The sequence below is a fragment of the Rhipicephalus microplus genome, chromosome X (genome assembly GCF_043290135.1).
Source record: "Rhipicephalus microplus isolate Deutch F79 chromosome X, USDA_Rmic, whole genome shotgun sequence".
Taxonomy (NCBI): Eukaryota; Metazoa; Arthropoda; class Arachnida; order Ixodida; family Ixodidae; genus Rhipicephalus; species Rhipicephalus microplus.
In genome coordinates, this window is record NC_134710.1 from 361,466,195 (window position 1) to 361,493,106 (window position 26,912).

Sequence of the window (26,912 nt, forward strand, 5' to 3'; positions counted from 1 at the left end):
ACATGAAAAAAAATTGGCCTCGGATCTGCATGTTACCTTACAAATGCCATCGAAAACGATAGTCATGCGTCTGGATAGAGTGAACAAAACATGTATTTGATATTTTGCACAAGAAAAGTGGTCAATGGTATTGTGGAAGCGCTGCGTTAAAGTTCCTCGAGCGTGCAGCGGAGGCGAAGGAGCGCATCGAGGCACGTTAGACACGAGCGCCATGTGGCAGTTCTCTGCCAAATCATTCTCGGAGGCAATAAGGTGTAGAAAGCAAAGCGACGGGCTGGTGCCACCACCGTGTCGTTTTAGAAAAGAGTTGGTAACACTTGCCTTTTTGAGCACAGCGTTGCACTGTCAGCGCAGCGTGTCTAAGGCTACGGTCCTTATAAATAATTGTGTTTGCCTTTTGTAGTATAAAGGCACACATAAAAAACATCGACGTGTTGTTACGGTACCCCTGATTTGCGCAAACATTGCTTTTTCATTGACAATTTCACAAGTATGAACGCTGGATCTTGAGCAATATTGATAGGTGCTCCGGATGAGGTTGGCCATTTGAGATATCTTTAAGGGTGGACATGCAACGAATGCACAGACAGGCAGACTGACAGACAGACAGAGAGACAGACAGACAAAAAGTTTTCCGTTGAAGGTCCCCAAGACTATCGTCTTTAAAAGATGTGAGATAGTATTACTTGGAGTGTTCACTAGATAGACGGACGGATGGACAGACGTACAGATTAACGGACGGACTCACGGACGCAGGGATGGACAGGCAGAGAGACGGCTGAACGAACAGACGCATAGACGGACGAATGTACGGACAGACAGACAGACAGACATACAGACAGACAGACAGACAGACAAATGGACAGATGCACGGACAGACGGAAGCAATAATGGTCAGATGGATGGATGGACACACGGACGGACGCATGGTCGGATGGAAGCAAGAACGATTGGACGCAAGAAAGCACGGATGGACTGACGAACACTTCGCCACACCGATCATCAGTCATTCCGTGGATATGCTGTGATTTTTATCAATTCTCCTATCACGCACTACGCACTGTCTTCATGCCATGGCCACCGCAGAGCGAGCTCGGAGAAAACTCGTCTGCCCGACAAGCTCGGGCTATCCTGGTTAGTACCTTTGATCATACACATAATGTATATATGTTCCAAAGATGAGCCGCGGCAATACAAAAGAAGCGTATGCGCACTCGGAAGCGCGAGTGGGTGCTTTGAAGTGAAGGCAATGGCAGTGTGCCGTTTGGGACACAGAGCCTGTCCTGTTTCTAAATAATTATTAGTGCTCTCGTTTTTATTAGGAAAACTATGAAGCTACGGTAATATGTATGCCGTGTCATGATTCACACACACACAAAAAAACGTGTGCAATAAAAATGAGGTACTTCCCTCTAGTCATCCCTGGTCCTCTAAAATAGAAGGCGCTAGCAAGCCCAGCACTATAAAACGGGAAAAGCCGATTGGGAAAGGCTGACCCACCGTGGAAGATCGGCCCGTTTGGCTTATCCCGGATAAACGGGGAATATGTTCAATGAAGACAACAGCGGTTGCGAGAAGACCCAGAAGCGGTAGAAGGCCTACGCGAACGACGACGTGCTCGTTAATTTTACTAAAGGTACGAACGTTTGGTATAGTGTGATCAACTTTTATAGGGGTCTGGAGGATTCACTCTAGGGCCGATGCGAGCGCTTCCCACACAGAGCATGCCAGGGCCCCCCTCTGCACTTGGACACATGCAGAGGGAAGCCCTGATTCGCTCCGCCAGCACGTCACCGTGAAGCATCCTTTGCCACCTTGCAAAACTTTCTGTCAGCAAGAATTTGTCTTCGATGACAACGATGATGTGTGGTATTTTATGGTGCCAGGTCCACTCGATGGCAAAAGAGTGAAATTTCAGTAGACTAGAAATATGAACATTGACATGGTGCGTGGCTGTATAGGAACCTCAAAATGCTCGCGCTTACGTGGCTAAAAACATGGAAGTATCTAAAATTATGACAGTGATGTGAAGTGTGTCCAGTGCAAGTGAATGGCGAAAGGTCATGATAATTAAACCAAGGGGGGATGTAGTCACCGCAGCCGCGACCTCAGTACAGAGGTAATGCTAGGGATCAGCCCGAAATATGCAATGAGATAATGTACATCATTTAAAAACCCAAACAGTGATTGATGTTTAAAAATCAGAACCCTACCAATGAGCATTCCAGGGTGTAGTGGGAGCTGCTGTCGAGAGCGTAGTAAAGAGTGCTTTTTTCTCAAAACATCCAACTAATCGCACTGTACGAAAATGTGGAGAACAGTAACTGGTTCTCCACATCTCTCACACAATGGCAGATTGCCACCAGACAAAAAGTGCGAATGTGTTGAGTGAGTGTGTCCTATTTGTAGCCTTGTAAGTATGACTTGTGTGTAGCGGGATCTGGATACTGTTGGCCAGTTTTCAAGTCTCGGTTTCATAACGTGCAATTTGTTATCCGTTTCTTATCCCACAGGAGCTGCCAGCACGCCATCAGCTCCCGTCGTAGGAAGGGTTTCATGTCAACTGCAGGGACGGCCAGGGATGTATTGGCGGGTGCGTGGTCATGCGCCGACCCAGCCAGCTGATCCGCCAGTATGTTTCCAGCAATCTCGTTGTTCCCTGGCACCCAGCACACCACAACCTGTCATTTAAGGGCGTAGATTGCGCATAAAAGAGAGTGAAGTGATATGAGGACAGAACTTTCATGTTTTTTAGCGTTTTCAATGCTGTTACGATACACTGCGAATATGTGTATACAGCCGCACGTAGCAGTTGTAATTTCGAAATATGCTTTATGGCCACAGATATCGCATGGGCTTCTGCAGTCAAGATGCTTGTTTTCGGGTGCAGAATACCGGATTTTGAAAAGCATGGACCAACAGCGTCAATGGACACACCAGTACGAGACTATGACGCATCTGTAGGGAATTCCGGGCAAGGGTATTTATGTTAAAATTCAAAAACGTGTGCGCGAATGTGTGCAGTAAGTGCGTGTTTAGTAACCTCCACGAAGGATACATCGCAGTCAATAATGTGCCACTGGCACGACGGTGGATATGCTGCGCGAGCATTGAAACGGTGCTCTAGAAGTGGCACGCCAGTTTCCTTAACGAGGCTCCTTAAACGGAGAGAGTAGGGCTGTCTCAGTGAAGGACGGTTGTTGAACAAGGCAGCATTGGACACATCATTATTTATGGTGTGAGTGTGATGTTTCCCGTCAGCGTTAACCTTGAAATAGTATGTAAAAGACAGGTAACATCTCTGCAGATGGAGTGAGCATTCATTTGATTCTACGTACAGACTCGCTACGGGGCTAGTTCGAAAAGCACCCGTAGAGAGGCAAATGCCTGGATGGTGGACAAGGTTGAGAATCTTTATAGCTGATGGTGTGGCAGACTGATAGATTGAAGCATCGTAATCTAGGTGCGTGCACACGAGGCTTTTATACAAATTCATCACACATTTTCTGTCACTACCCCTCGTAGTGGGTGAGCACACTTTCAAAATATTCATGGTTTTTAAGCACCTGTTCTTTCAATGCTTGACATAGGGTATACAGATTAGTTTTGTGTCTAATAATATTCCAAGAAACTTGTGCTCGGTTTTAACAGAATTGCGTTGATCATGCAGGTGAATGTCGGCGTTAGGATGGAGGCCCTTCTTTCGTCAGAACACGACGCAAGTGCTCTTTTGCGCGTTGAGTTTAAAATCATTCTCATCTGCCCATTAAGAGACCTTGTTCTAGCCTAATAGAACCTGACGTTCACACACTGAGGTTACAGGACTTAACACCGACCTGCACATCGTCAACATATGTACAGTAAAACATATTTTGTGTGATAACGAGGCGGAAGCAGTTCATTTTGGCTATAAAAAGTGTACAACTCGATACCCCTTTTTGTGGCACTCCTGGTTCCTAAACAAATGTACGGCAAAACACAGTGCCCACTAGAATACGGAATGTCCGCTTAGACAGGTAGCTTTCGATTATTGCCAACATTCTTCACCGCACACCTGGTGTGACGGCTCTCGGAGTATGCTAAAGCGCCACGTAGCATCATAGGCCTTCTTAATATCGAGGAACATCGACAGAAATAATTGTTTATGAATGAAATCATCACGAATTTGCACATCGATACGGATAAAGTGGTCAGTTGTGAACTTAACCTCTCGAAACGCGCACTAGCATGGGTCAAGCAGGCTATGTGTTTCAAGGAAATGCATCAGTCGTCTGTTTACCATTTTTTTTAAAAACCTTCCAAAGGCAACTCATCAATGCCGTGGTCCTGTAGCTTGATAATGAAGACGGGTCCTTGCCCTGTTTAAGAATCGAAATAATGACTGCTTCTTTCCAGGTGGAAGGGATCTCACCAGAAAACCAAACGGCATTATAAAAAGAAAGGAGATTGTTTTGGGTTTTCGGAAGCGGACGTTTAAGCATTTCGTATATAATACGGTCGGAGCCTGGGGTGGTTCTGATACAGCAGTTCAACGATGCTTGAATTCAGCTAAGACAAAAAGTTCATTGTATGCCTCATTCTTCGTGAATTTGCGTTCAATTTTCTGTTTTTTATTCTTGATTTGTACCGTTAGAACGCTGGACTGTAATGAGATGAGCTGGAGACCTTTTCGAAGTGTGCACCGATGGAGATCGCTTGGCCTTCCAAGCTACTGCCTTGTGTGTTTACTAGAGGAAGAGGGCGTGGTTCTCATCCTACTACCCTACCAATTATGCTCTAGACTCTTAACCTGCTCCAGACTAATAACCTAGAAAGACGTGTATCCTCTTTCACGTATTGACGACGCACTTGACTGTCTTCATGGCGCCACCTTGTTTTCATCTGTCGACCTCCGATCTGGCTGCTGGCAAATTGCTGTAGACAAAATGGATCGTGAGAAAACTGCATTTGTTACCCCAGATGGCCTTTACCAATTCAAGTTCACGCCGTTTGGTCTCTGCAACGCCCCAGCAACCTTCGAGAAAATGAAGGACACGCTGCCCCAAGGATTTAAATGGGCGACATGTTTGCGTTATTTAGAAGACGTGATAATGTTCTCATCCACCTTCGCCACACATCTTGAACGCCTTTTGACCATTTTATCAACATTTTGACATGCCAGCCTCCAGCTGAATTCCCCGAAGGGCCGCTTCGGTCTTCGTCAAATTACTGTGTCGGGCCACCTTGTGGACGTTTCCGGTGTACGACCACACCCGGCAAAAGTACGCGCAGTAACGAACTTTCCCGTTCCGCGTTCTATACATGATGTTCCCAGTTTCGTGAGCCTATGCTCATAATTTCGCCGGTTCGAGAAATACATTGCGGCACTCGCACCCCCACTCACAGACTTTCTCAAACACGACATCGCGTTTTGTTGGGGTCCTCTTCAAGCTAACTCTTTTTCTCGACTAATCACCGCTCTAACGACCCCACCGATACTTGCACATTTCGACCCAGATGTTCCTACAGGAGTGTGCACAGACGCTAGTGGTCACGGCATCGGCGCAGTTTTGGCCCAAACTCAGCGGGGCACTGATCGTGTAATTGCAGATGCAAGTCGTCTCTTTTTAAGGTCTGGGCGTACTTACTCTTAACAGAACGAGAATGCCTCGCCCTTGTCTGGGCGGTTTCGAAATTTCGTTCTCACTTGTATGGCCGCCCGTTCCTTGCCTTCACAGATCATCACGCCCTCTGTTGGCTTTCACCACTGAGGGGCCCTTCTGGACGACTTGTTCATTGGGTGTTGCGTCTTCAGGAGTCCTCCTACTAAGTTGCCTACAAGTCTGGACGCCTCCATCAGGACGCTGATTGCTTGTCCCGCTACCCAGTTGACCAACCAGATGAATTGGTCGGCGAGCCTAGCCCCAGCGTCATGTCCGTGTCTAGGTTTCGTCAGATTCGTGACGAACAGCGTCGCGATCCTTCCTTGCGGTCACTCATTGCCCGTCTGGAATCTGACCCCAACGACGTGTCACTCCGCATATTCGTTCTCCTAAATGGCTAGCTGTACCATCGCAGCGTCCAGCAGATGGCCCTAAGCTACTTGTAGTCGTGCCTAACCATCTCCGTTTAGCGGTCCTGCATGAGCTTCATGACGAACCAACTGCCGGCCACTTAGGCGTATCTCACACGTACGACACGTCCGACGACGCTTCTTTTACCATGGTCGCACGCGGTCCGTTCGACGTTACGTGGCCTCCTGCGATAAATGCCAACGTCGAAACGACCTGCCACACCCCCTGCTGAACTCCGTCACCCGATCTCTATCCCTACCGAACCTTGCTTTCACGTTGGTGTAGACCTCCTCGGACCATTCACTGAATCAAACTCTGGAAAGAAGTGGGTCGCCGTTGCTATAGACCATACGACCAGGTTTGCCGTCACTAGAGCACTCCCCACCCGCACTGCTACGGACGTTGCCAACGTTTTGCTCCACGATGTAATTCTAAACCATGGCACTCTTCGGCAATTGCTCACCGATCGTGGACGCGCATTTCTGTCACGCGTACTCGACGACTTTTTGCGCTCTCCCTCAACGCAACATGAACTGACCACTTCCTACCATCCTCAGACAAATGGCCTTACCGAACGCCTAAGTCGCACCCCCATGGACATGCTCTCGATGTATGTTTCATCTGACCATCACGACTGCGATCTAGCGCTACCTCACGCGACGTTCGCATATAATTCATCTGGTCACGATTGCGCAGATTATTCACCTTTTTATATGCTCTATTGCCGCAATCCAACTTTACCACTGGACACCCTACTACCTACTACTACACCTCCACCGAGTGAATACGCACGTGATGCTATCGCTCGTGCCGACCACGCACGTCAGATTTCCCACTCTAGGCTGTTGGCTCCACTAGCAACCCAGAAGGCTCTCTATGACAACAAGCATGTCGACGTTTACTTCTCACCTGGTTCTCTAGTTCTTTTTTAGTGCTCAGTTCATCGTGTTGGATTGTCAGAGAAGTTGCTATCGCACTACAAGGGACCTTACCGTATCATACGACGGGTAACGGATGTTACCTCTGAGGTCATTCCAGTTTCCGGGACTGTGACGTAGCCCAACACCCCCTGTGACGTAGCCCACGCCAGTAGGTTGAAACCATACAGCCCTCTTTCTGAAGACACGTATAAAGTGCACCAAGCCAGTGCTTTTACAACAGGGGGGTAATGCTACGTACCTATCGCATGAAGGGTGAACTATTCTGTGGAAGGAAGACGACGAAGGGGACTGGTTTGCTCGCTCTGTGTGCTGCTCTCCGATTTCGTCAGTGTAAATACACTGGCAAATAGTCACGTCCAGTCTCATTTTACGTAAGAATATTTTTATTCTTCACGTACAAAAAAGGGGTGTGCTTGCAGGTACACATCTACATCTACCATCCCAGTTTGAAGGTATTTGAGAATATTCAAGAACTGAATGATATTGATCAGCACGTTCATAGGTGACGCATCTTGCCAAATATTGCAATGTGCACGATGCTCTCTCGTTCGTCTGCTAAACTGTAGTGCGGAATCCCTTTTCGCAGCCCTAACTCGCCTAGCAGAAAGTGCTCAAGTGTTTATTGCGAGGTTCGGACGCCTGGTATCTGGTCAATAAGTATCTATGAATATTTATTACCAATTGGATCTGACGCTAGAAGTCTCTGCTAAAGCTAATCGGCAATACCCTAACACACAACTTCTAATGCTTCACAGCTGCTCAAAAAACTCCCCTTTTACTGCTCCAAATTGGCTTCAAAACAGCGTTGTTCCTTCTCCCACAGTGCTCGCAAAGATTGAAGCCAGCTCGAACCACTGATCATTTTGAAGAACCTAAGAGCACTAATCAAGACTGCAATGTACAGACATAGTCATCAATTTCGGCTTTTCCGCTACTGCTGCTGCTGCTGGCGGCGGTGGTGGTGACGGCGGCGCGGCGGCAGCGGTGGCAGCAAATTGAAACCCTTTTGACCAGCCGGAAAATAAAATGAAGGCATAAACCTTTCGTTACATGACATCTTTATTGATTGTGCAGCGTTTTCATCACCTAACGATTCCACAGTGCTGAGGGGTGTCTTAAAGTAACCCGTGCACTATAAATCATGATCATCGCTCTTCAACTGATGAACAATGTACTCATATCGGTAAATGTGGAATTAGTAGATTCGTTAAAAGCGTATACTTTTGTGCGCTGGTGCTGTTTTGTTCCAATGGAGTGTGGTCTTTTGCCTCAAAAGAAATCAGAGATTTCGCTAGACATGGGCACGTCAACAAAATAGGCCATCACAACGTTCCTTACTGAAGCAGCTCCACAACAATTTTTCAAATAGAATCGTAGTTGTATGAGTTTATATATTTCTAAATGCGGTTTAAAGTCCTAAGCCCACCATATGATTATGATAGACTCCGTTGTGGAGGGCTGCCGAAATTTTGACCAGCTGGGAAACTTGAACGTGTACCCAAATCTGAGCACATGGGCCTACAGCATTTTCGCCTCCACCGGAAATACAACCGCCGGAGCCGGGATTCAATCCCGCGACTTGCGTATCAGCAGCCGAGCACCTGAGCAACCAGACTACCACAGCGGAGCTGCAGTTCTATCGATGGTCACAACCTCACAGATCATGTGCCCCAAAACTCGCACGATCTTTTATGTATTCGAATGTCTAATATGACTGGAAAGCGGAAGCTTTTCCGTGGGGCTTTTTACCACAAACTTTCTATCGACACCCAAGGTTCACTATATTGCTGACTAATGAACTGTCGCACACACAACTTATATTAAATAAAATTACAGACTCACATTGATGAATAAATCGGCACTGATTTCATTTGCCTAATCTCCATATAACAAACTTTTAGTAGGTCAATGTTTCTTGCTTACTTGATCCTGTATTCTGGCTCTTACCCAAAAGAAAAGAGGGATTGGCCAAGAATCCGGCGGTTAATATAAGTGAACAATTTTGGATTATGCAGGCGAGAGAATGATTGTTTTGTTTTAACAAGACGAGATAGTTTTGGAACAATGTAAAAAAGTGGAAGAAAATACGTAAGAGGGGCTTTTCAATAACCGGGGCATATTATTAATACATATTTCTTTAGTTGGTCAAGTCTGTAGGATTAAGCGCCAAATTTGGTACACCCACTTAGCACCAGTCTGCGTACGAAAATCCGAGTGACTCATTCACGTAGTTCCGAACCTTGTCGCTAGGCAAGGTGATGCACTGGTTTTTATTTTCTGTAATTTCGACCTTTAGAACGTGTATATTGAATGTCTAGTTTTATGTCAGAAAAGCGCAAATGAGGAGCATTATTCGAAATGGGCCAAATCTAAAGCAGATGAGGAGAAAAGCACAAATGAGGAGCTTTATTCAAAATGTGCAAATCTAAAGCAGATCAGCTAAAATAATGCTCCATTGGCACGTACATTATCTGAAATTTGGTGTAAGAACATCACTATTAAATAATGGGAAATATAAGTTTTTATTATTGCTGTTTTAAGGAAAGTTGCAAGTATTTAGGTGCCAAAACAGCCTTATTTAACTAGTATAGGTTTTAAATATGGTCTACTTTAGAAAAAAGCTTCTCGAGTGTAAAGGTACGTAAAATTTTCCAATTGCCACAAAAATGCTTGACTGTTTCACTATCATTCACAGTCTTTCCACTTCTATGGGTGTCCTTGTTACATGTTCCACCTCGTTGTGAGATCATTTCATCCCTTCGACGAAGCAAAGATTACGTGTACACAGAGCTCGGGTGGTTTTTGTTTCATTTCATCTCTTTTTAGAATTTCACTAGACCACTTTAAAACATACAGATTTGGTACTTTTGTAACGCGTGTTCTCAGGCTAGCATTGCGGTTGAATAGGGTTCACCGTGGTTACATTGTTCGAGTTTACAACAGAATTTTGTTTGACTCATTGTGCTAGTCATGAAACGGTAGACTGATAGCGCACCCCTGTGGCCGACCCAAAACTATGAGCAAAATATTAATAAGTATTGTGCCAACTTGTGCGGTCTTAACTATCGCAATTCTTACTATGTTCCGATTGCTTCTTTTTTCTTCCTGTCTCTCTCTCTCTATTTTTCTTTTCCACTTATCGGTTGTGATCTTGTTCTTTGTTTTCAATAGGTGGCACGCGCAATGAAGAAACAGCTACATTGAATATCCATCTAACAAACTTCAATATATGTGCTGAACACAGGCGTTATTTAACAGGAAATTACTGGGCGATACAAAATTGGGTGCTATAACTATCCTGATTACTCGAATGGACATTGGTCACCATGAACTAAACATCCTTGTTTTCAGTCGATCGTAAAAGGAAGAGAAGATGCGTTTGCCGGCCCAGATATTAGAATCATAGTGTCTACTCAAATGGCTTTTTTCTGCATGGATTCAATTCGCTGTATGTCGCCAGTTTAATAAGTGTATCAAACAGTAGCGCCACACTATGGGGCATCGTGGGGCATTGTGGTGAGCCTCTGTCATCATAATAATTATGTTTGATTTATCCCCCAATGATGTCTTTACCGTTATAACTTTTTATAGTAAATGCATAGCTCCATCCAGATTGGAAAGTGGTCAAATTTGTGCCACTACTGAAAAAACAGGGCGCTGGTTATGCCATAGATAACATTCGGCCTATTTCCCTTACTTCGAATCTCGTGAAGCTAATAAAATGATTATTAAATAAACATCTTGAAAAATTGATTTAAGTAAATAATAGTTGCAGCAAATCTCAAATAGGATTCAGAACGGGCTGTTCAATATGGTGTGCTCAGGTAGACTTAGAAAGTAGAATTAGGCTTGCTCGTCACAAAAACCAATACGCTGCTCTAGTGACCTTGGATGTTGCTAAGGGATATGACAGCGTAGAGCACACCATATTGATTATTGGACTACGAAGTGTCAAGCTTACCGAGTATATAGTTGTATGGGTACAAAGGTTCTTAAGCGGATGAGCATTTTATTGCTCGCAGAACGACTCTTGTTCTCAAACATACCAACAAACAAGAGGAGTGCCTCAAGCGTCAGTTTTCTCGCCCATTTTATTTATCAATTTGCTGAGCTCCATTCCCCTGCGTGACGATGCAATATAATCAATAACTTCATAGAAAATTTAGTCATTTTTAAGCTTCCGTAGAAAATACAATAGATTCTTGCTAGGCAATTGGAAGTCATAGTAACTAGATTACGAGGTTGTGTGGCGCCTTTGAAATATATGTTCATTCAAGGATGGTCTAGCGATATCACCTCTAGCAACTTTTGTTTAGAAACAGAAAGAATAGGGCAATAATTTTTGCTCTGTAGCCGATACAGATTACTAAAAAAAAAAAACACTTCTTATCGTATTCGCGAACTTGTGCCTGAACTTCACGATTGAGAACATACTTTCTTTCGGTACTTAGGATTATGGCTGCAGGCACTAGAAAGTTTTGAGGCCGTTTGTACTTACCTTCATGGAAATAAACGAATGAAGTTTATAATTTCATGAGTATTGTTCCTGCGAAAAGAATTTACCATAAAACAGATTTTCTATAGAGGCTTATTTTTGTTAAAGATAACGAGTATACTGGTTGATATGTACGGGTGGAAAACAATTATTGTACTTTTTTTCGTTTTACGAACGTGGTTTTGCTTTTGGCTATTAAATTGGAACGCTTAAAAGTGTCGATAAATTATATATTCACTTCTGGGCCGATTGCCCTGAGCGTGTATGAGCCATGTTTCAGACATCACTATCATCATCACCTTGCGCGCTGACGCATGGGGCTCGTGGGGCAGAGCGAATTCTTGCTCGCGCAGTCGAACGTGGCAGCTAGGCTAAGTGAGCTGCGCTGCGAACGAAAGCTACCTACGCCCGCCATGATTAAACCTAAGCTTGGCGACAAGAAGTGCACCTTCTCGCAAAATTTTCCCGCTTTAAAAGCTCCTGTATCGACGTACCTGGTTGCAAGTGGACATGAGACCGAGGATGGATCTTATGTTTCGAGGATCTTGGCCTTCGAGGATGTCTTCATGGACAGCCAGGACATTATTGCCAAGCCTTGGAACCTGGCCAACGTACGCTGCTTTGGAGGTCGATGGCGACAGATCCAGAGAGCTTCGGTCGACTCGTTATTTGATGAAGACGCCAAGGTCACCGTGCGACGTAGTGACCACGTGCTCAACGCAAGCAGTTTGCGTGGGATCCGGTACCAAAAGGTACTCCTACCAAGGGGCGTTGGAATATCGCACATTTGCGGGAACGATTTTTTTACAATGCTTGAATTTTCGAACCCTCCTCGGACTTCCTTTCATTTGTGTGCTGTTCGTAAAGCTACATATATTACTTCGTTTCCTTTAAATAAGTTTAAAAGAATAAGAAAGACGTACCTCATAAAGAGAAATCGCAGAAATCGCAGAACACAATTGGCAGCAGCGGTTGCGGTCGCAAACAAGTCACTAATCTACTGCTACTTTCGTCACAGGACAGTATATGCGGAACTGTCTACGAGCCGAAGCAAGGAAAGGATATCGCCTCTGCACGTGTATCGCCAGCGGACCGTTTCGTCACGACAGTGATTGGTGTGCTGCGTCTGCCCTCTACCGGCCAAGTTCCCGCATATAAGCAAGCATCGCTGGCGCCGAGTCACAATTGGCAGCAGCGGTTGCGGTCGCAAACAAGTCACTAATCTACTGCTACTTTCGTCACAGGACAGTATATGCGGAACTGTCTACGAGCCGAAGCAAGGAAAGGATATCGCCTCTGCACGTGTATCGCCAGCGGACCGTTTCGTCACGACAGTGATTGGTGTGCTGCGTCTGCCCTCTACCGGCCAAGTTCCCGCATATAAGCAAGCATCGCTGGCGCCGAGTCACAATTGGCAGCAGCGGTTGCGGTCGCAAACAAGTCACTAATCTACTGCTACTTTCGTCACAGGTTGGTCTTATTTCTCCACCCAACCATACTTCTTTTGTTCCGTGAATACCGTTGCCGCTGCTGCCCAATCGTGTGCTGTTGTACAGAATGCCGACGAACGCTGAGTTGGCAAAAGAAATTGAGTGTTTACGCACTGAGGTCGCGGCGATGCGTGACAGCCTTAGTATGTTCAACGAGCTTGTCGAGAGTGTTAAGAAGCAGAATTCCGACCTCGCTACTGAAAACAAGGCTTTGAAAGATGAAAATAAGCAACTGACACGAAGGGTTTCTGAACTTGAACAGTACTCCCGACTAAATAATGTAGAAATAAAAGGCGTCCCTGCAACAAAAGGTGAAAGCTGTCTGGCAGTTGTTCAGTCCATGGGTGATGCTGTAGGGTGCAAGATTGCACCTGAGGATCTTGATACTGTGCATCGTGTGCCAGCCAAAAAAGACACGAACATTATCGCGCGCTTCTGCTCCCGAGAAAAAAAGACTGAGTTCTTGAAAAAAGTACGCAAGGCCCGCTTGACGACTGCGGCCCTTGGGTTTTCCCAAAACAATCAGAAGCCCTTATATGCAAATGATCATCTCACACAAGAAAGGAAACGGCTGTTCGCACAGGCACTTGAACTGAAAAAAGCTAAAGGCTGGAAACATCTCTGGACTGATCACTGCATGATTAAGGCCAGAAAGACGGACGACAGCCGCGTCTACCGTATCTCTAGTGCGGGTGACCTTGCTGTGTTGGCCTAGCCTACCAGTATTGCTATTTACTGCTTCGTATTTTAAACCTACGCAACAATGTTTTCTTGTCAAGCTCTGAAAAAACATTTCAGTGATAAAAACCCAAGACTATCACTGATACATTTGAATATTCGCAGCCTACGTAAAAACCACAACAGTCTCATTGCATTTCTTTCTTTAATTAATCACAATTTCTCATTTATTTGTTTGTCTGAGACGTGGTTGTCGCCGGACGACAGAAACTTGTATGCGCTATCAGGATACAATGCAGAGTACTGCTATCGTGCTACACCACGGGGCGGTGGATCCGCCGTTTTTATTAAATCGTCATTGTCATACAAACGCCGCAATGACCTTGCGTTTTCTAATATGTTCTGTGAATCTGTATGGATAGAATTTGACAAGAGTGTTTTCTCAGTCGATGGCCGGAACACAGTATTAGGGTGCATTTATCGTTCGCCAGCATCTTCACAGTCTGAGTTCTGTTTACAGTTCGATAAGTTGTTGCACACTATTACGAACGAAAACAAAAATATCATCATCTGCGGAGACATCAACGTCAACATTATCGACCCTACTAATCAGTCATGTTCTGATTATCTCGGGTGTTTACATGGCTACGGTTTTGAATCTTTAATAACCACTCCCACCAGATGTGACATAGCAGGATCTAATACGTTAATTGACCACATATTAACCAATTTTGCTACAGACAATACAGAAGGAGTCATTGAGCACAGCATAACGGATCATTACCCTATATTCCTGACTTTGGGCACAGAAAATTACAGGTGTAAGGAAAACAAAGAGAGGATATCTTTTAATTCTCAAAAATTCGTATCTATGGTACAATCAATTGACTGGACCGTCGTAATAAGTGAATCCTGCGCTGAAAAGGCTTATCAGCTATTTTTGACTACAGTTACACAATGCATTAACGAATGCACGACGGTACACATCACAGCTCGTCATTTCAGTAATCCCAGAAAACCTTGGGTTACAAGGGCGCTACTTCGTTGTATCTTGAAGAAAAACCAACTTCACAAAAGAGTGTCTTGTGAGCCATTTAACTCTGAACTTAAAATTCGTTTCAAGAAATATTCCAACACACTTGCAGCCGCACTTAAATGTGCAAAACGAGAATACTTTCAGAAAAAAATTTTGGATAATGGCAATGATACGAGGCGCAACTGGCAGGTCATAAACGAATTTTTAAATAATAAAAGTCGTGAGCAGATAACGAAAATTAGAACTGAAGCAGAAACATACAGCCATCCAACTGATATCGCCAATGCGTTCAGTGAGTATTTTAGCAGTACCTGTGAATCTCTGAGAAATCCCCCATTACCAACATTACCTCGCCAGCCTTATTCTTTCTTCTTGCGACCAACGAGTGCAGAGGAAGTTCTTCGTGTTATAACTTCGCTCAGGTCCACGGGACCTGGTCTTGTCTCTGTTCATCCATCCCACATCAAGTTAGTCTCTAGTGAGCTATCTCCTGTCATTGCAGATTTTGTTAACAAAATGTTTAAAGCAGGCATATTTCCCGATTCCCTAAAAGTTGGTAGAATAACACCTGTTCACAAAAAAGGTGATCGCGAACTTCTGAGTAATTATAGGCCCATTTGTATTCTTCCATTTTTCAGCAAAATAATCGAGCGTCTTATGCATACAAGATTAATATCCTACCTGACAAAGTTTAATCTGTTGACATCTAAACAGTACGGCTTTCGGCCTGGCTATTCCACTGAGCTTGCGCTTCTAACCCTCACCGATAAAATAAAAGGGGCAATCGACCAAGGCTTCGTAGTTGGTGGCGTATTCATAGATTTAACGAAAGCTTTTGACACAATTAATCACAAAATTCTTATACATAAACTTGAATCGTATGGCATAACTGGCCCTGCACTTCAATTTATATCTAGTTATCTCTGCAATCGCACTCAAGTTGTTCAGATTGACGGTAAAGTTTCAGCAGCTAAGAAAGTAAATCAAGGTGTTCCTCAGGGCTCGATCCTTGGCCCGCTGCTCTTTTTGCTATTTATTAATGATCTACCTAATGTTTTGACCGCGACAGATTGTATCTTATATGCAGATGACACGACCATTTTTACTTATGCTAACAATGTCGATGAGCTACAGCGAAACATTAACGTAGATCTACATAATATAAGTTCCTGGTGTCGAATGAACATGTTAAGAATTAATCCATCAAAAACCGTTTTTATAGTTTTTCATTCCTTCCCGACTGTACTTTCAAAATCTATATCTGTGCGTCTGGACGATAATTTAATTCCCATGTCCGACAGTACAACGTTTCTCGGTGTAGTTCTTGACCGGCATATGAAATTCAATCTTCATGCGCAATCACTCATTCGCAAGATAACCTTTGGAATACGCGCCATAATCAAAACTCGTTCATATTTTCAGCCACACATAATCCACTCCCTTTATCACGCACATATTCACAGCCATTTATCTTATTGCATATCAGCCTGGGGTAACACATATTTGACCCACCTCAACCAGCTACAACGCCTACAGAATCAAGCACTTCGACTCATGACTTTCAGCCATTTCTTAACCAATGCAACGCCACTTTATCAGAATTTAAATATACATCCTCTTTATCACCTCTTTCAGCTGAAGTTATCAGTTGTGATGTATAGGCTTTTTCGCGGTAATGTGCATATAGATGGCATTGTCTTGGAAGGCCTTGTAAATAATAATATTACTAGGTTTTCTGAGCTTGATAACCGCCTTCTGCCTAAAGTTCGCACAAACTACGGCAAGTTCACTACCACATTTACGGGAATCAAGCTGTGGAATTCCCTTCCTTACGTAATAAAATCATCAACCACAGAACATGCATTCAAAAACCAAGTAAAGAAATATTTTTTGCAACAGTTGTCTTCATCTTAGCAACTGCTTTTTAATGTAGCGATAACAATTGCTACATGTTATATTGTCCTTACGTTTTGTATTATAACTTGCGCTTGTTTGTTCTTCAGAGTTTTCTTTTTTGCCTTACTAAACGTATATGTATTTTCTACTTTCGTTTTTTTCGCACTGTGCTTTTTTTTTCTTACTGAAGATACCGTAACAACTGAATGTTGTATATTTTGTTTCTTCTCCCGTTAACATCATGTATGGGAGCCCCCCTGACAGTTTCCAACTTTGGGGCTCCTTGTGTGTATTACCAATCCTGTACGCACTTTTCTGTAAACTGACATCGTTGTTGAATAAACTTGAAAACTTGAACTTGAAACTACATGTCACGGAAACTGACGCTTCGGTGACAGTTCAATCCCTCTTGTTAAAATGTTAGTTCATCGAACTTCCCCGTTCTACGATTTTTTCAATTAATGCGCCTACCTTCTTCTGACCCTCTGTCTTTTTTCTATATAATATCAGGGCAGATAAAACAAAGTAAATAAGGGACGACATTGCACTTGTTCGTTTTGTCGCCTTGGTTGGTTTGTATGAGCCATACTCTAAGCGATATATTAATGACTATGAAAAATCACCTTAGCAACTGGAGTGGTTACTATTGCGGTGATAGCCAAGTGTCACGTATTTGTCGTCTGGGATCAGCTCGGCAGTAAGTCCTATTGAAACGAGCGCTTGCAAACGTGGCAAGACATTAAAGAGGCCACAACATGTTGCGATATAATCGATCAGATAAAACGTGGATACGCTGACTATTGGCTCATTATCATCGCTAGGTAAAAAATGAGAGAAAAGCAGAAGGCATCCACATTTTGGTTGACATCACATCATAAAGCAATGTTGAAAATGCCAACGTTGCCAAACGTCACGATATATCTCAAAAACTGGTTTCATTTGAGAGTGAGCTAGCACATGTTCATCGGAAACGAGAGAAACGCGAGCAGTGCGGAGCGCTGATCAATCCCTTACATTGGTGTGAAAAAGCTATAGATGGGGGTTTCTTGATTGCATTGCCGATGATTGCAGTGGATTTCACTAAAACAGCTTAAATTGTAGATGCTGAACTGCTTGCGTTTGTTTGAATCACCACTGTACATTTAAGTTAATCAGCGTTCTTCAACTTCTGCGCGATGCAGCAATCCTGATATCCACCCCTGTCAGTAGAAAGTTTCAAACAGACCTTAACGTAAAATGTTAAAACAATTTTGAGAGGCGATAATATTTCAGTCATCATTTCGCCATTAAAGCTTAAATATCGGAAGAAGAAATGAACGTGAATGTTTCATGTTTGAACTTTGCTTTGGGGCTTTAGGACGTTGTTAGTGTGACGCCATGAATTTAGGTTTATTTGAGTGTTTCGGTCGAATTCGCTGAAATAAATTTTCAAAAACTTCCTATATTTAGACATATTGTGCTTCAGAACAGAATGTAAATCTTTGTTAGCGACACGCATGACTACACCGATTCAGTTAGATACTAATCAAGGGCCTTTGAGATCAGGAAGTAATGCAAAACCACTGGTCTACTTATATTTGGGTGCGCATTAAACAACTTAAACAACTGCAAGCGATTAAAAGCAAATATTTCTTCTTTTGTTACTAGAGCGAACTTGAGCGCTGCGTTCACTCAATTACTGTGGGTGTATATGGGTGCACACGGATTTGTCTAGTCTTCGTGGTGGCGGCTTCGAAGGGGGCCATGTTTGATGCTGTTTCTATTGGTGTGTTGACATAGTAAAGCCTTGTAGACCTTAGTCGAACGTAATGAATACATAGGTGAACTCATGGAGCTGCGACAAGCTAGCCCGAACAGACTCTCTGGTGCTAGTCTAGCCTTTCATCACTAAAGCTAGCTGTCCACGTATTTTTTAATTGGCTGGTGTGTCATCAAGAACGAAACAATATTGACGTTCACTTTTTTTGAACACACAACGGACGTAGTCTGAAGGTTCAGGTGAAGGTAATCACCGGAAAGTCAGGTATCTTGACTACCTACCACATAAGAAAAAATTCACCGAAAATCGGGTAGGTGGAAAAAATTTCAGCGATTAACATATAACTTTGGTAAGTTTAAAATTAGGAGTGATTTTTTCGAGCCTTGGCAACGGACATCACGTGATGTGACCATATTCTCAAAAGACAGATTATTTTTTATTGAGGTCATTTACTACAACCAAAAATGAAAGCTAGAGTGTATGGTTTGAAATAAAAAACTGAGTAGTGCAAAACCAGAAAATATACAAAAGATCAAGGCCCGAATTCACAAAGCTTTCTCTTTGGCTACGCATTTTCTTAGCCAAAAGTTCTCTTATCTGGAGGGATTACTATAGCGCGGGTATGAATTTAACTTATTCGGCACTTAAGAGGGCAAGGAGGACACACGATAGCCGATGAAACGACAAGGAAAGAAAGAAGTGTGTGCCGATAATATCAAGGTAGCACGCAAAGCGTCTAGCATCGAGAGTATACGATGATAGCCAATGATTTGCTGCATCTAAGTTTCAGTTCCGCGAGCGTCTGCTACAGCGCTTACGGGATCCGCCTACGTTGTAATAGACGTTTTGGTGGGCTGTGCAAAGCCAAGCACTCGCCTTTAATTAACGACTGTAGCTAAAAAAAATAATTGCTCGATGGCCCTAAGCCACCGAGCAATCCATGCACTATCTCGCCAAGTACAAGTAAACAACACTCCAGGTGTACCACATAAATGAAACCACACATAAATCGATGCTTGCAATGTTTGAAAATGTGCCTCCAATGTCTTCCCCTATTTAACGCGACCAGTTACCTTACATTTCAATGAAGCTGCGCTGCTACTTAACTAATTCGGTGCAATCTAGCACGGTATAGTGGTGAACGCAAGGGTGTTTTGTACCTATAGTCAAAGGTAGCCTTTGTTACAATATTCTTATTACAAGACACAAGAGCGACTTTGGTGCCTGCAGACGAATTGTGCGGAAATAGATAACAGCAGTAATCAAATGAAATTGTGAGCGCAATTTCGCTGGTTCCATGCACCGCAGCATTTTTATAAAGCCGGAATGCGAGAACGTGCATACGCTTACGCTTAGGTATATGTCTACGTAAAATGAGGGAGACTCGTCGGGAGGTGTCTCAGTGCTAATGCTTTTCACAAAACACGGTGCAAATATTTCGCCCAGCGTTGTTTGAGTGCGCAAACGAAGCAAGGGACGTGTATACGAGTCTTGAGGTCGAGAGACGTTATCACACGTGCGAAAAGGATGAAAAGAGAGAGAGAGAGACTCTCGTTTCGGCTTCGCGAAAGCTTGAAATTGATAGATAATAAAGACAATTTTCTGGCCCAGCAGACGTCAGGGAAAGTCTCCGCAAAGCAGGGTCAGATGCTCGGAGAGCATAAAAAGGTGGAGTACACGTTATATGGGAGTGACAGCCACTCAGAAATCGAGATGAAGTGTGACTGTCCTTAGGTGTGAGAATCAATGCTAATTAAGAGAGTTGAGTTAATGAGCCAAAACTTTCCTAAATAACGATAATGGAAGCAAACTGAGCATTCATCAAGTGAAAGTGACACTAGTGACAGTGAACTCATAATAGTTGATTAGCGTTGTCACAGGCCGATATATATTTTTATTTTCTTATCTATATTTGGCGAACTATGAGAAGGTAGCGTACGTTAGAGCCGGCTATCCCAACGTCATGACAGTAATGTACAAGAATAAATAGCGCACGGTTATACAGTCACACGTGGCAGTTTCTATCTTCTAGTAACCTTGGGAAAACGCATTCTAACTATTTTTTCTATTTTTGACAAAGTTTCACGGGACGCTTTTGCTTTTGGCTTCATTCGAAGGAATGACGATATATCAGCAATAGGGCGAACACAAGTACTGCTGCAGTGGACGAGTGGTTACAGCGCTCAACTACAATCTAGGAGGTACTTGGTTCGATTCGCAGAGTCACTGAGCACTTTTTTTTTCAAGAGGTTGCCCGGCCTGACAATATGCGTGGTGGCGGGTACTAGTTTTTTGAGAAGTAGGCTTTCGCACTTGCTTCTTTCACTCCCCTTTTGACCCAAAGCGCTGTACTGTGCTCCTTCAAAAATTTAACAATTCAGGGTTCATAATTTTCTCCTCCATCCTCTCTTATCGCAAAATTGTCCAGTGCTGAAATACCAATATCATACCTGGTATATTACTTTTCACGTGTTTGGATATTCGACCAGCAATCAGTCTTCACGGTGTTTTGAAGAAAATCTACACATGTAGTGAGCTAACTGCTTGCAGCCAAGTTGACTGCCTTTGTAGGGACACGCTTTCGTGCTAATTTGGTGGGCATCATCACATGCAGCAAGACCAAAGAGCACGGACAGTTAGAGCTGACGCAAACAGAGTGATTAGTTTGTGTCTTCTCTCCCACTATTTGTCATGCTGCACGCTTCAGTGTAATGTCGCTGTCAATGGTTAAAATGAACTATAGCAGTTAATCGAGTTCTGCTGAGAGGGTCCCCTATTGTCCAGAATGGAACAGAACAATGGCAATTTTATTTGTGTGATAAAGAGATACCCGGTTTTTGGTTACTAGAATAAATTTCTAAACTGAAGTTGATTTTTTACTAACAACAGTTCCAGTGCAGATGAAAGGTGAATGGACAAAAATTGTGTATTCAGCTTGACTAGGTTTGTGACCTTAATTGTAATTGCGAACCGGTATCACAGTATGCATAAATATCACACACATATACAACCACGGGTGATAGCTTGCTTATTCTGATTAAAATTGAAAGGTTGAAATCGACATATTCAACCAACGCAATGTGTACGGGATATGCCATGTAGAGTAGCTATGCTCGAAACTAATCTTCGCAGGTTCGTTCCATTTTACCCAATTTCTTGCCCATGACTGTAGGTTGGTAAATGAAACTTCTTCGAACACACATATTCTGTGTAAGGTTACATTTATTTTTATGCAGTACAAAACAAATTGAAATGTATAATGGCTCAAAAGAGAAATAACTAGAAACAAATTCAGCCAAATCATTACCAAACTTACTCACCAATGATAAACGGATTCTCATTTAAAAGATACATACATACATACATACATACATACATACATACATGCATACATACATGCATACATACATACATACATACATACATACATACATACATACATATACGCACACACACATATACATATGTACACCCATACATACATACATACACACACTCAGGTGTAAATATTAAAATGAATGGCTATAAAACAACGATTCTAATACACTCATTTTGAATATACTACAGAAAGTAACTTACGAGAGAAATTCACCGGCACTGTTATGTCTGAACACGGTGTTTCTCGAACCATCTCGCAAAAGCTTAATGCATAGTTTTCCGCTGCTGCCCAGTGGCAAGCAGTTTTTTTTTAAAAACAAAAGAATAAAGCCCTTGACAATATCTTGCTAAAGAAAAGGGCTGTGCATCAATATTTTGTGCATGTCTGCAATATCACTCTGTTTATTTACATAGCTTGGCTCATTCACAACCCACTAACAAAGCATGTTAGGACACTTGGGCTGAAAGTTGGCACTGCGTGAGTAAATTCTAGACAATACATGAATAATACAATTATAAGCTACTAAGCTCCTTGGTGCAAACAGTGTTTATATTGACAGCTATAAGTGCCATTTCGTTTCCCCAAAACATTTCTCAAAAGTAGAATCAACTTTATTTAGCTAAAAGTTTCTATTCTGGCGCGTCGTGGTGGCTCAACGGTGGAAGTGACTCTTTCGGCCAGGAAAACAAAGACCAATTATTTTTCCAGTTCGTGAATTCACCCCATAATAACATTGAGGCAGCTGGTAGGAGTGCTTTCGGAGAGAGGAAACCACCACATTCCCACCAGTTGTGGCTTTGGGTAGCTACTTCACTTGGACAAAAATGATAAAAAACACTCCTCAAGAAGACTTCAAAGTTTGGGCATCCACACAGTTCCCATGCAGCTGTCCATTAGTCTGCTTGAAAAATATTGAGTTTACTGGTGGGCAAAGACTGTACACTATGTGAGGTGATGCTCATTAGTTAAGCAGCAGCTGCTGCAGAAGTTAAGCAGCAGCTGCTCCTGACATCACAATGTGCTCTTTCTCCTGTTGTAAACTTTGAGCAGGAGAACAGTCACTGGCAGTCCCTTTATACTTGTTGGTCTTCTGTGCTCTGTTCTTGATACACTGTACATGACCGTGGAGCACCGAACCCCTTGTTACTGCTGGAACTTAGAAAAATACAGATCATTGTTACAACCATGCTACATGCAAGAGTGTATAGTTGTCAGTTATGTGCTCATATTTACAGATATTGTATTTTCAGAAGCCAATGACAAGCCTCAACACACACACACACAAACAGTGAAGACTGAAAATATATTTAATATGATACAAGAGCAAAACTACAATGTTATAGATGAAGGCATGAAACTTCTGACAGGCATAAAAAGCCAACAGAGTTTCTTCTATTTCGACTTTACAATAGGTGCGAGAAGTAGACCACAAATAAGTTCACTAAGAAACACAAGTTAGACTGCATTATAACACAACAGCCAATGTTCATAACTTTAAGGCTGTGTAACATAGCCAGCTCACCATACCAAATATAGTAGCAAATGGGCAGTCTAGAAGACACAAAGAACTTGTGGATTATGAGTGTGCTTGTTGCTGACATCTATTATTCTAACTGAAGAAAACCTTTCAAAAATTCACTTCATCAGGGGAAATAATCATACGCAACAAACACAACGGGCTCCTACAGGTGCCACCAACACTCACAATCATTGTTGATACCAGTGTCTTGCCGGATGGATATGCTGCGTCCTGCACAGAACACCAAAGGAGCGCTCCATGACTGGATTGCATGTATGCTAGCTGCATCGCTCTGCTGCTGAAATAGGCTAGCCACAGACATAGAAATGAGAAGCCATAACTTTGAAACACACTGAACGTCACCTTTAGAGATCAACAATGCATACTTAGGTCAGGTACAATTTGTAGAAAAATATATATCACTATGCAATCGTGGTGAACATGTTCGGCTGAAACACAAGCAACAGCACTGAGAGAGAAAAAGCTACATTAGGTAAAAGATGCAGTTACTAGCCTTATGTCATCTGAGGCTTCTTCAATAGGTCTTTCTCCTTGCAAGTTGTGAACAGTCAGGCAATTTTCACCCACTTGCTATTACAAGTATCCACTGAAAGCAACCATGCTTGGGTTTTCAATTTGTGCACAGTAAGTGGTGTTCACGTAATCGTATGTATTAAAGAAAAACTAACCTTGCAGCCAGCCGTTAGGCAGTTTTGTGCCCTCGAAGCTCCCAAGCAGATTGCAGTCCTTCCAGATGAGGCTGCCATGCATGCTTCCACGCCACATCCGCTGAATGATAACAGTCCCAGCAGTGACATAGGCTTGCACAGTTAGGGAGAACGTGTCCTTCCTATTTTTGTACAGGTGGTCCAAGTAATGATGAGGATTGATGTGCCAGAATGTGCAACCGATGCATCACAGGACCTTAACAAACCAATCTCTGCGATCTGTGAAGAGCCAAAAACGAGATATTTAAAAACAATCATTAAAAGCACTCACTTCTAATACTTATTTGAGGAAGCTATCACTTCGTTAAAGTGACCAAAATCAGCTATATTCACTTTGAAATAAACTGAAGCCTCATGTAAAATTTACGTACCGCAATGTATATGTCCTACTGAAGTATAGTACTAGCACAGTGGTAATCGTGTATAGAACTAATTTTCCAAAATAACATAAATTTTTAAGTGCAACCTGGCTCCTGAAAAATAAATTCACATTAACTTTCCAACTATCAAACGTGGTCAATCGACAGGCCCAACCTCATAATCAAACAAGAGCTCACTTGTATCAAATCACAAAAAACTTTTTTATGTATTTGCTCCATAATATATGTACGTATGTAACAGTAGTAGTAAGTTTTTCATGCTTCAACTTACCATAGAGAAACATTACATCTGATGGGCTTAAAAACTTGCACACGTTATAGAACTGCGTGAATTATAGTACCGGTGAAATTTAGTTCTGCAAGGTGAACTCACCGATGGCAGCATTTAGTGGCCGTCGGTGTCATAAGGAACCAAGTACGGCGAACAGGCAAGGGGCATCTGCAGACTGGAAGCTGCCAATGACCTCAATGAAGGGCTGGCCAGGCGTGCACGTCCATTGATAAAGTGTAAGAACTGGCCATGACCGGCTGTTGTCAAGGCTCTAGTGCCGTGCAAAACAATGGCCAGACGAACTCGGAAACCTGTAGTTAGGCGATATTAGCCTACAACTTCATCCAAAGCAAGGCACCGGTGAAATCTTTGCTTTTTTGGGGGGCTGGAGGGAAGCTTGACGTTCACGGGCTCTCGCTGCCACATAGAACTCTTAAATTGTTACCGAAGAACAGTCTAGGCGCGCTTCCAAAGTAACACGATCCACAACAGAATGTAGCATCTCGCAGTTTTGGTTGATCACATCACAGCGCTAGGACTATGGTTATCACAAAAAGGAGAAGTGACGACTTAACAAACAAAAGCGCCAAGCTGCCCCACCACGACTTCGCAGGGCAAAACAGTTATCAACGCTGTCTTTCAAGTTTCGGTCACACGAGCACAGCTTGTTCACAAGTCTTGGAACGTCAACACAGCACCACTGTTCACAACGAACATCGTTTCACTCCCGAACAGTACATTGCTCTCAAGTAAATAGAAGCGTACGGGCTAACTAGTGGCGAAGCAAGAACCGAGCGCGTAGTTCATACGTTTCCGTACGTACTTGGGGTCACTCAAGTAACGTGTCAAAACGCTGTCAATCCGAAATGTCGCACAGCACCAAACTGAGAGACTGGAAAGTCAAGCGAACGAACTGTTACTGGCACACAAACACACATTGCAGGCTTCTCGAGTGCTAGTTGCCGTCGATACATCGACGCCGATCCCCGCTTGATAACCACACCGACGCACAGGCTTCACTGCGCTTCACCGTACACCATTGCACTGCCACAGCTTTCCGCACTGCTCACACGCACTGAAAGAGCTTCTGTAATCACAACACATCCGGTCAAACGCTGAAGTAACTCGTGCGAGAAGCATTTGCTGAAAGTCGCACCGACCGATATGCTGTTTACGACGCCATGTTGTTTTCGACAACTGCACCGCACGTAAGAGAGCTCTTAGAAAGTACTTGCACTATTTTCACGGCGTGAAAAAAATTTCTCTTATGTGCGAGGGGGGTGATATGACGAACAGGACAGGCGTGCCAAATGAAAGACGTGTTTTGGCAACGTCACGGAGTGAGCTGATGTAGAGGGTATTGCTTCACAACCAATCACAAGCTGTGCCTGTCGGCCAAGCCGTCGTCTGCTCGCGTTTGTCGTCTGCTTCGATCAGAGCATGCGACAGGGGATTCGCCTTCGCAACTCTATTATTCTCAGGTCAAGTGGCCGCTGCGTCGCACAAAATACATGTCAGTGGCTCGCTCTACCTTTGAATGATGTTCGTGCGCCAAGTTAAATGGCTGGTAATTGACGCAGGGATGAATTCAGCCAAGGTTTGCTCCAGAATCGTGAGGGTTTGCATAATTTCGGTGTCATACAAAGTTACTAGGGTCATTTTATTCCGATTGCTTGCCATATTATCATGGTCCATATCGGTGTCTGAGCAGTGAGGGTGAAGATGCATGATTTGTTTGTAGTTCCATGCGTAATCACGCGCACCCCTAATAGGCTTTGGTTTACAAAGTACGCTTTGTTTCAGATTGTCCCAAAGTGTATCGACAGCTGTATTTCAGAGATCGCAACCATTGGACAGTTAGAGCCAATGAAAGTACACTAGAGCACAAACTTTATGAACCACTCACTGAAAACTTCCTCTCATTTTTATTTCCAATAGCGTGCAAAGAATGTGCTCCCATTAACCTCTTTGGTGGTAATTTTCACCAATGAGGCAAGGATCTCGAGTCGCACTTTTAATTGGATGAGATGGGGCGCAACACAACAACATAACAAATAAGGTTGATCCTATGTCATGTCGCGTTCGAATGCACCGACCATTCACGTATCACATTGGTTTTCATCCAACCACAAATCTTTACATGCTTAGTTTTATGCCATTGACGCCCAATAGAATTCTTCAATTACTGCGACTTCAAACTTATTGGACGGTGGTGGTTGTCAACACCATCCACTGCGTACAAGGGAAACAACACGCGAAGCTCAAAGCGCCGAAAGAAAAAAAATCG

At 43.3% G+C, this 26,912-nt stretch overlaps 2 protein-coding genes across 23 annotated transcripts in view; one reads left to right on the forward strand and one right to left on the reverse strand.

Moving 5' to 3' along the window:
• Window positions 1-26,912, forward strand: part of LOC119185819 (uncharacterized) — a 150,376-nt gene that overhangs the window by 65,033 nt on the left and 58,431 nt on the right. For 2 of the 20 annotated variants that reach the window (XM_075879891.1, XM_075879893.1), the window contains exon 3: window positions 2,514-2,632. The exons of 16 other annotated variants lie outside the window; for them this stretch is intronic. In XM_075879891.1, coding sequence (XP_075736006.1) covers window positions 2,604-2,632 — 29 coding nt within the window. In that variant the 5' untranslated portion in view covers window positions 2,514-2,603. Of the gene's footprint in view, window positions 1-756; window positions 1,135-2,513; window positions 12,960-26,912 lie in introns of all 20 variants that reach the window. 2 more of the 20 variants (XM_075879892.1, XM_075879894.1) reach the window with 2 other exon arrangements.
• On the reverse strand, window positions 21,553-25,923 carry LOC142776359 (uncharacterized). 3 transcript variants are annotated; one of them, XM_075879901.1, is made up of 4 exons: window positions 24,728-25,923; window positions 23,936-24,193; window positions 23,433-23,477; window positions 21,553-22,876 (listed from the first exon to the last, which is right to left on the reverse strand). In XM_075879901.1, exons 2-4 carry the CDS (start codon window positions 24,030-24,032, stop codon window positions 22,716-22,718), a joined length of 303 nt encoding a protein of 100 aa, XP_075736016.1. In that variant the 5' UTR covers window positions 24,033-24,193; window positions 24,728-25,923; the 3' UTR covers window positions 21,553-22,715. The 3 variants fall into 3 exon arrangements, 2 of the variants coding, with proteins under 2 accessions (XP_075736016.1, XP_075736015.1); XM_075879900.1 differs by having other exon boundaries at window positions 21,553-22,882; XR_012887481.1 differs by having other exon boundaries at window positions 21,553-23,554.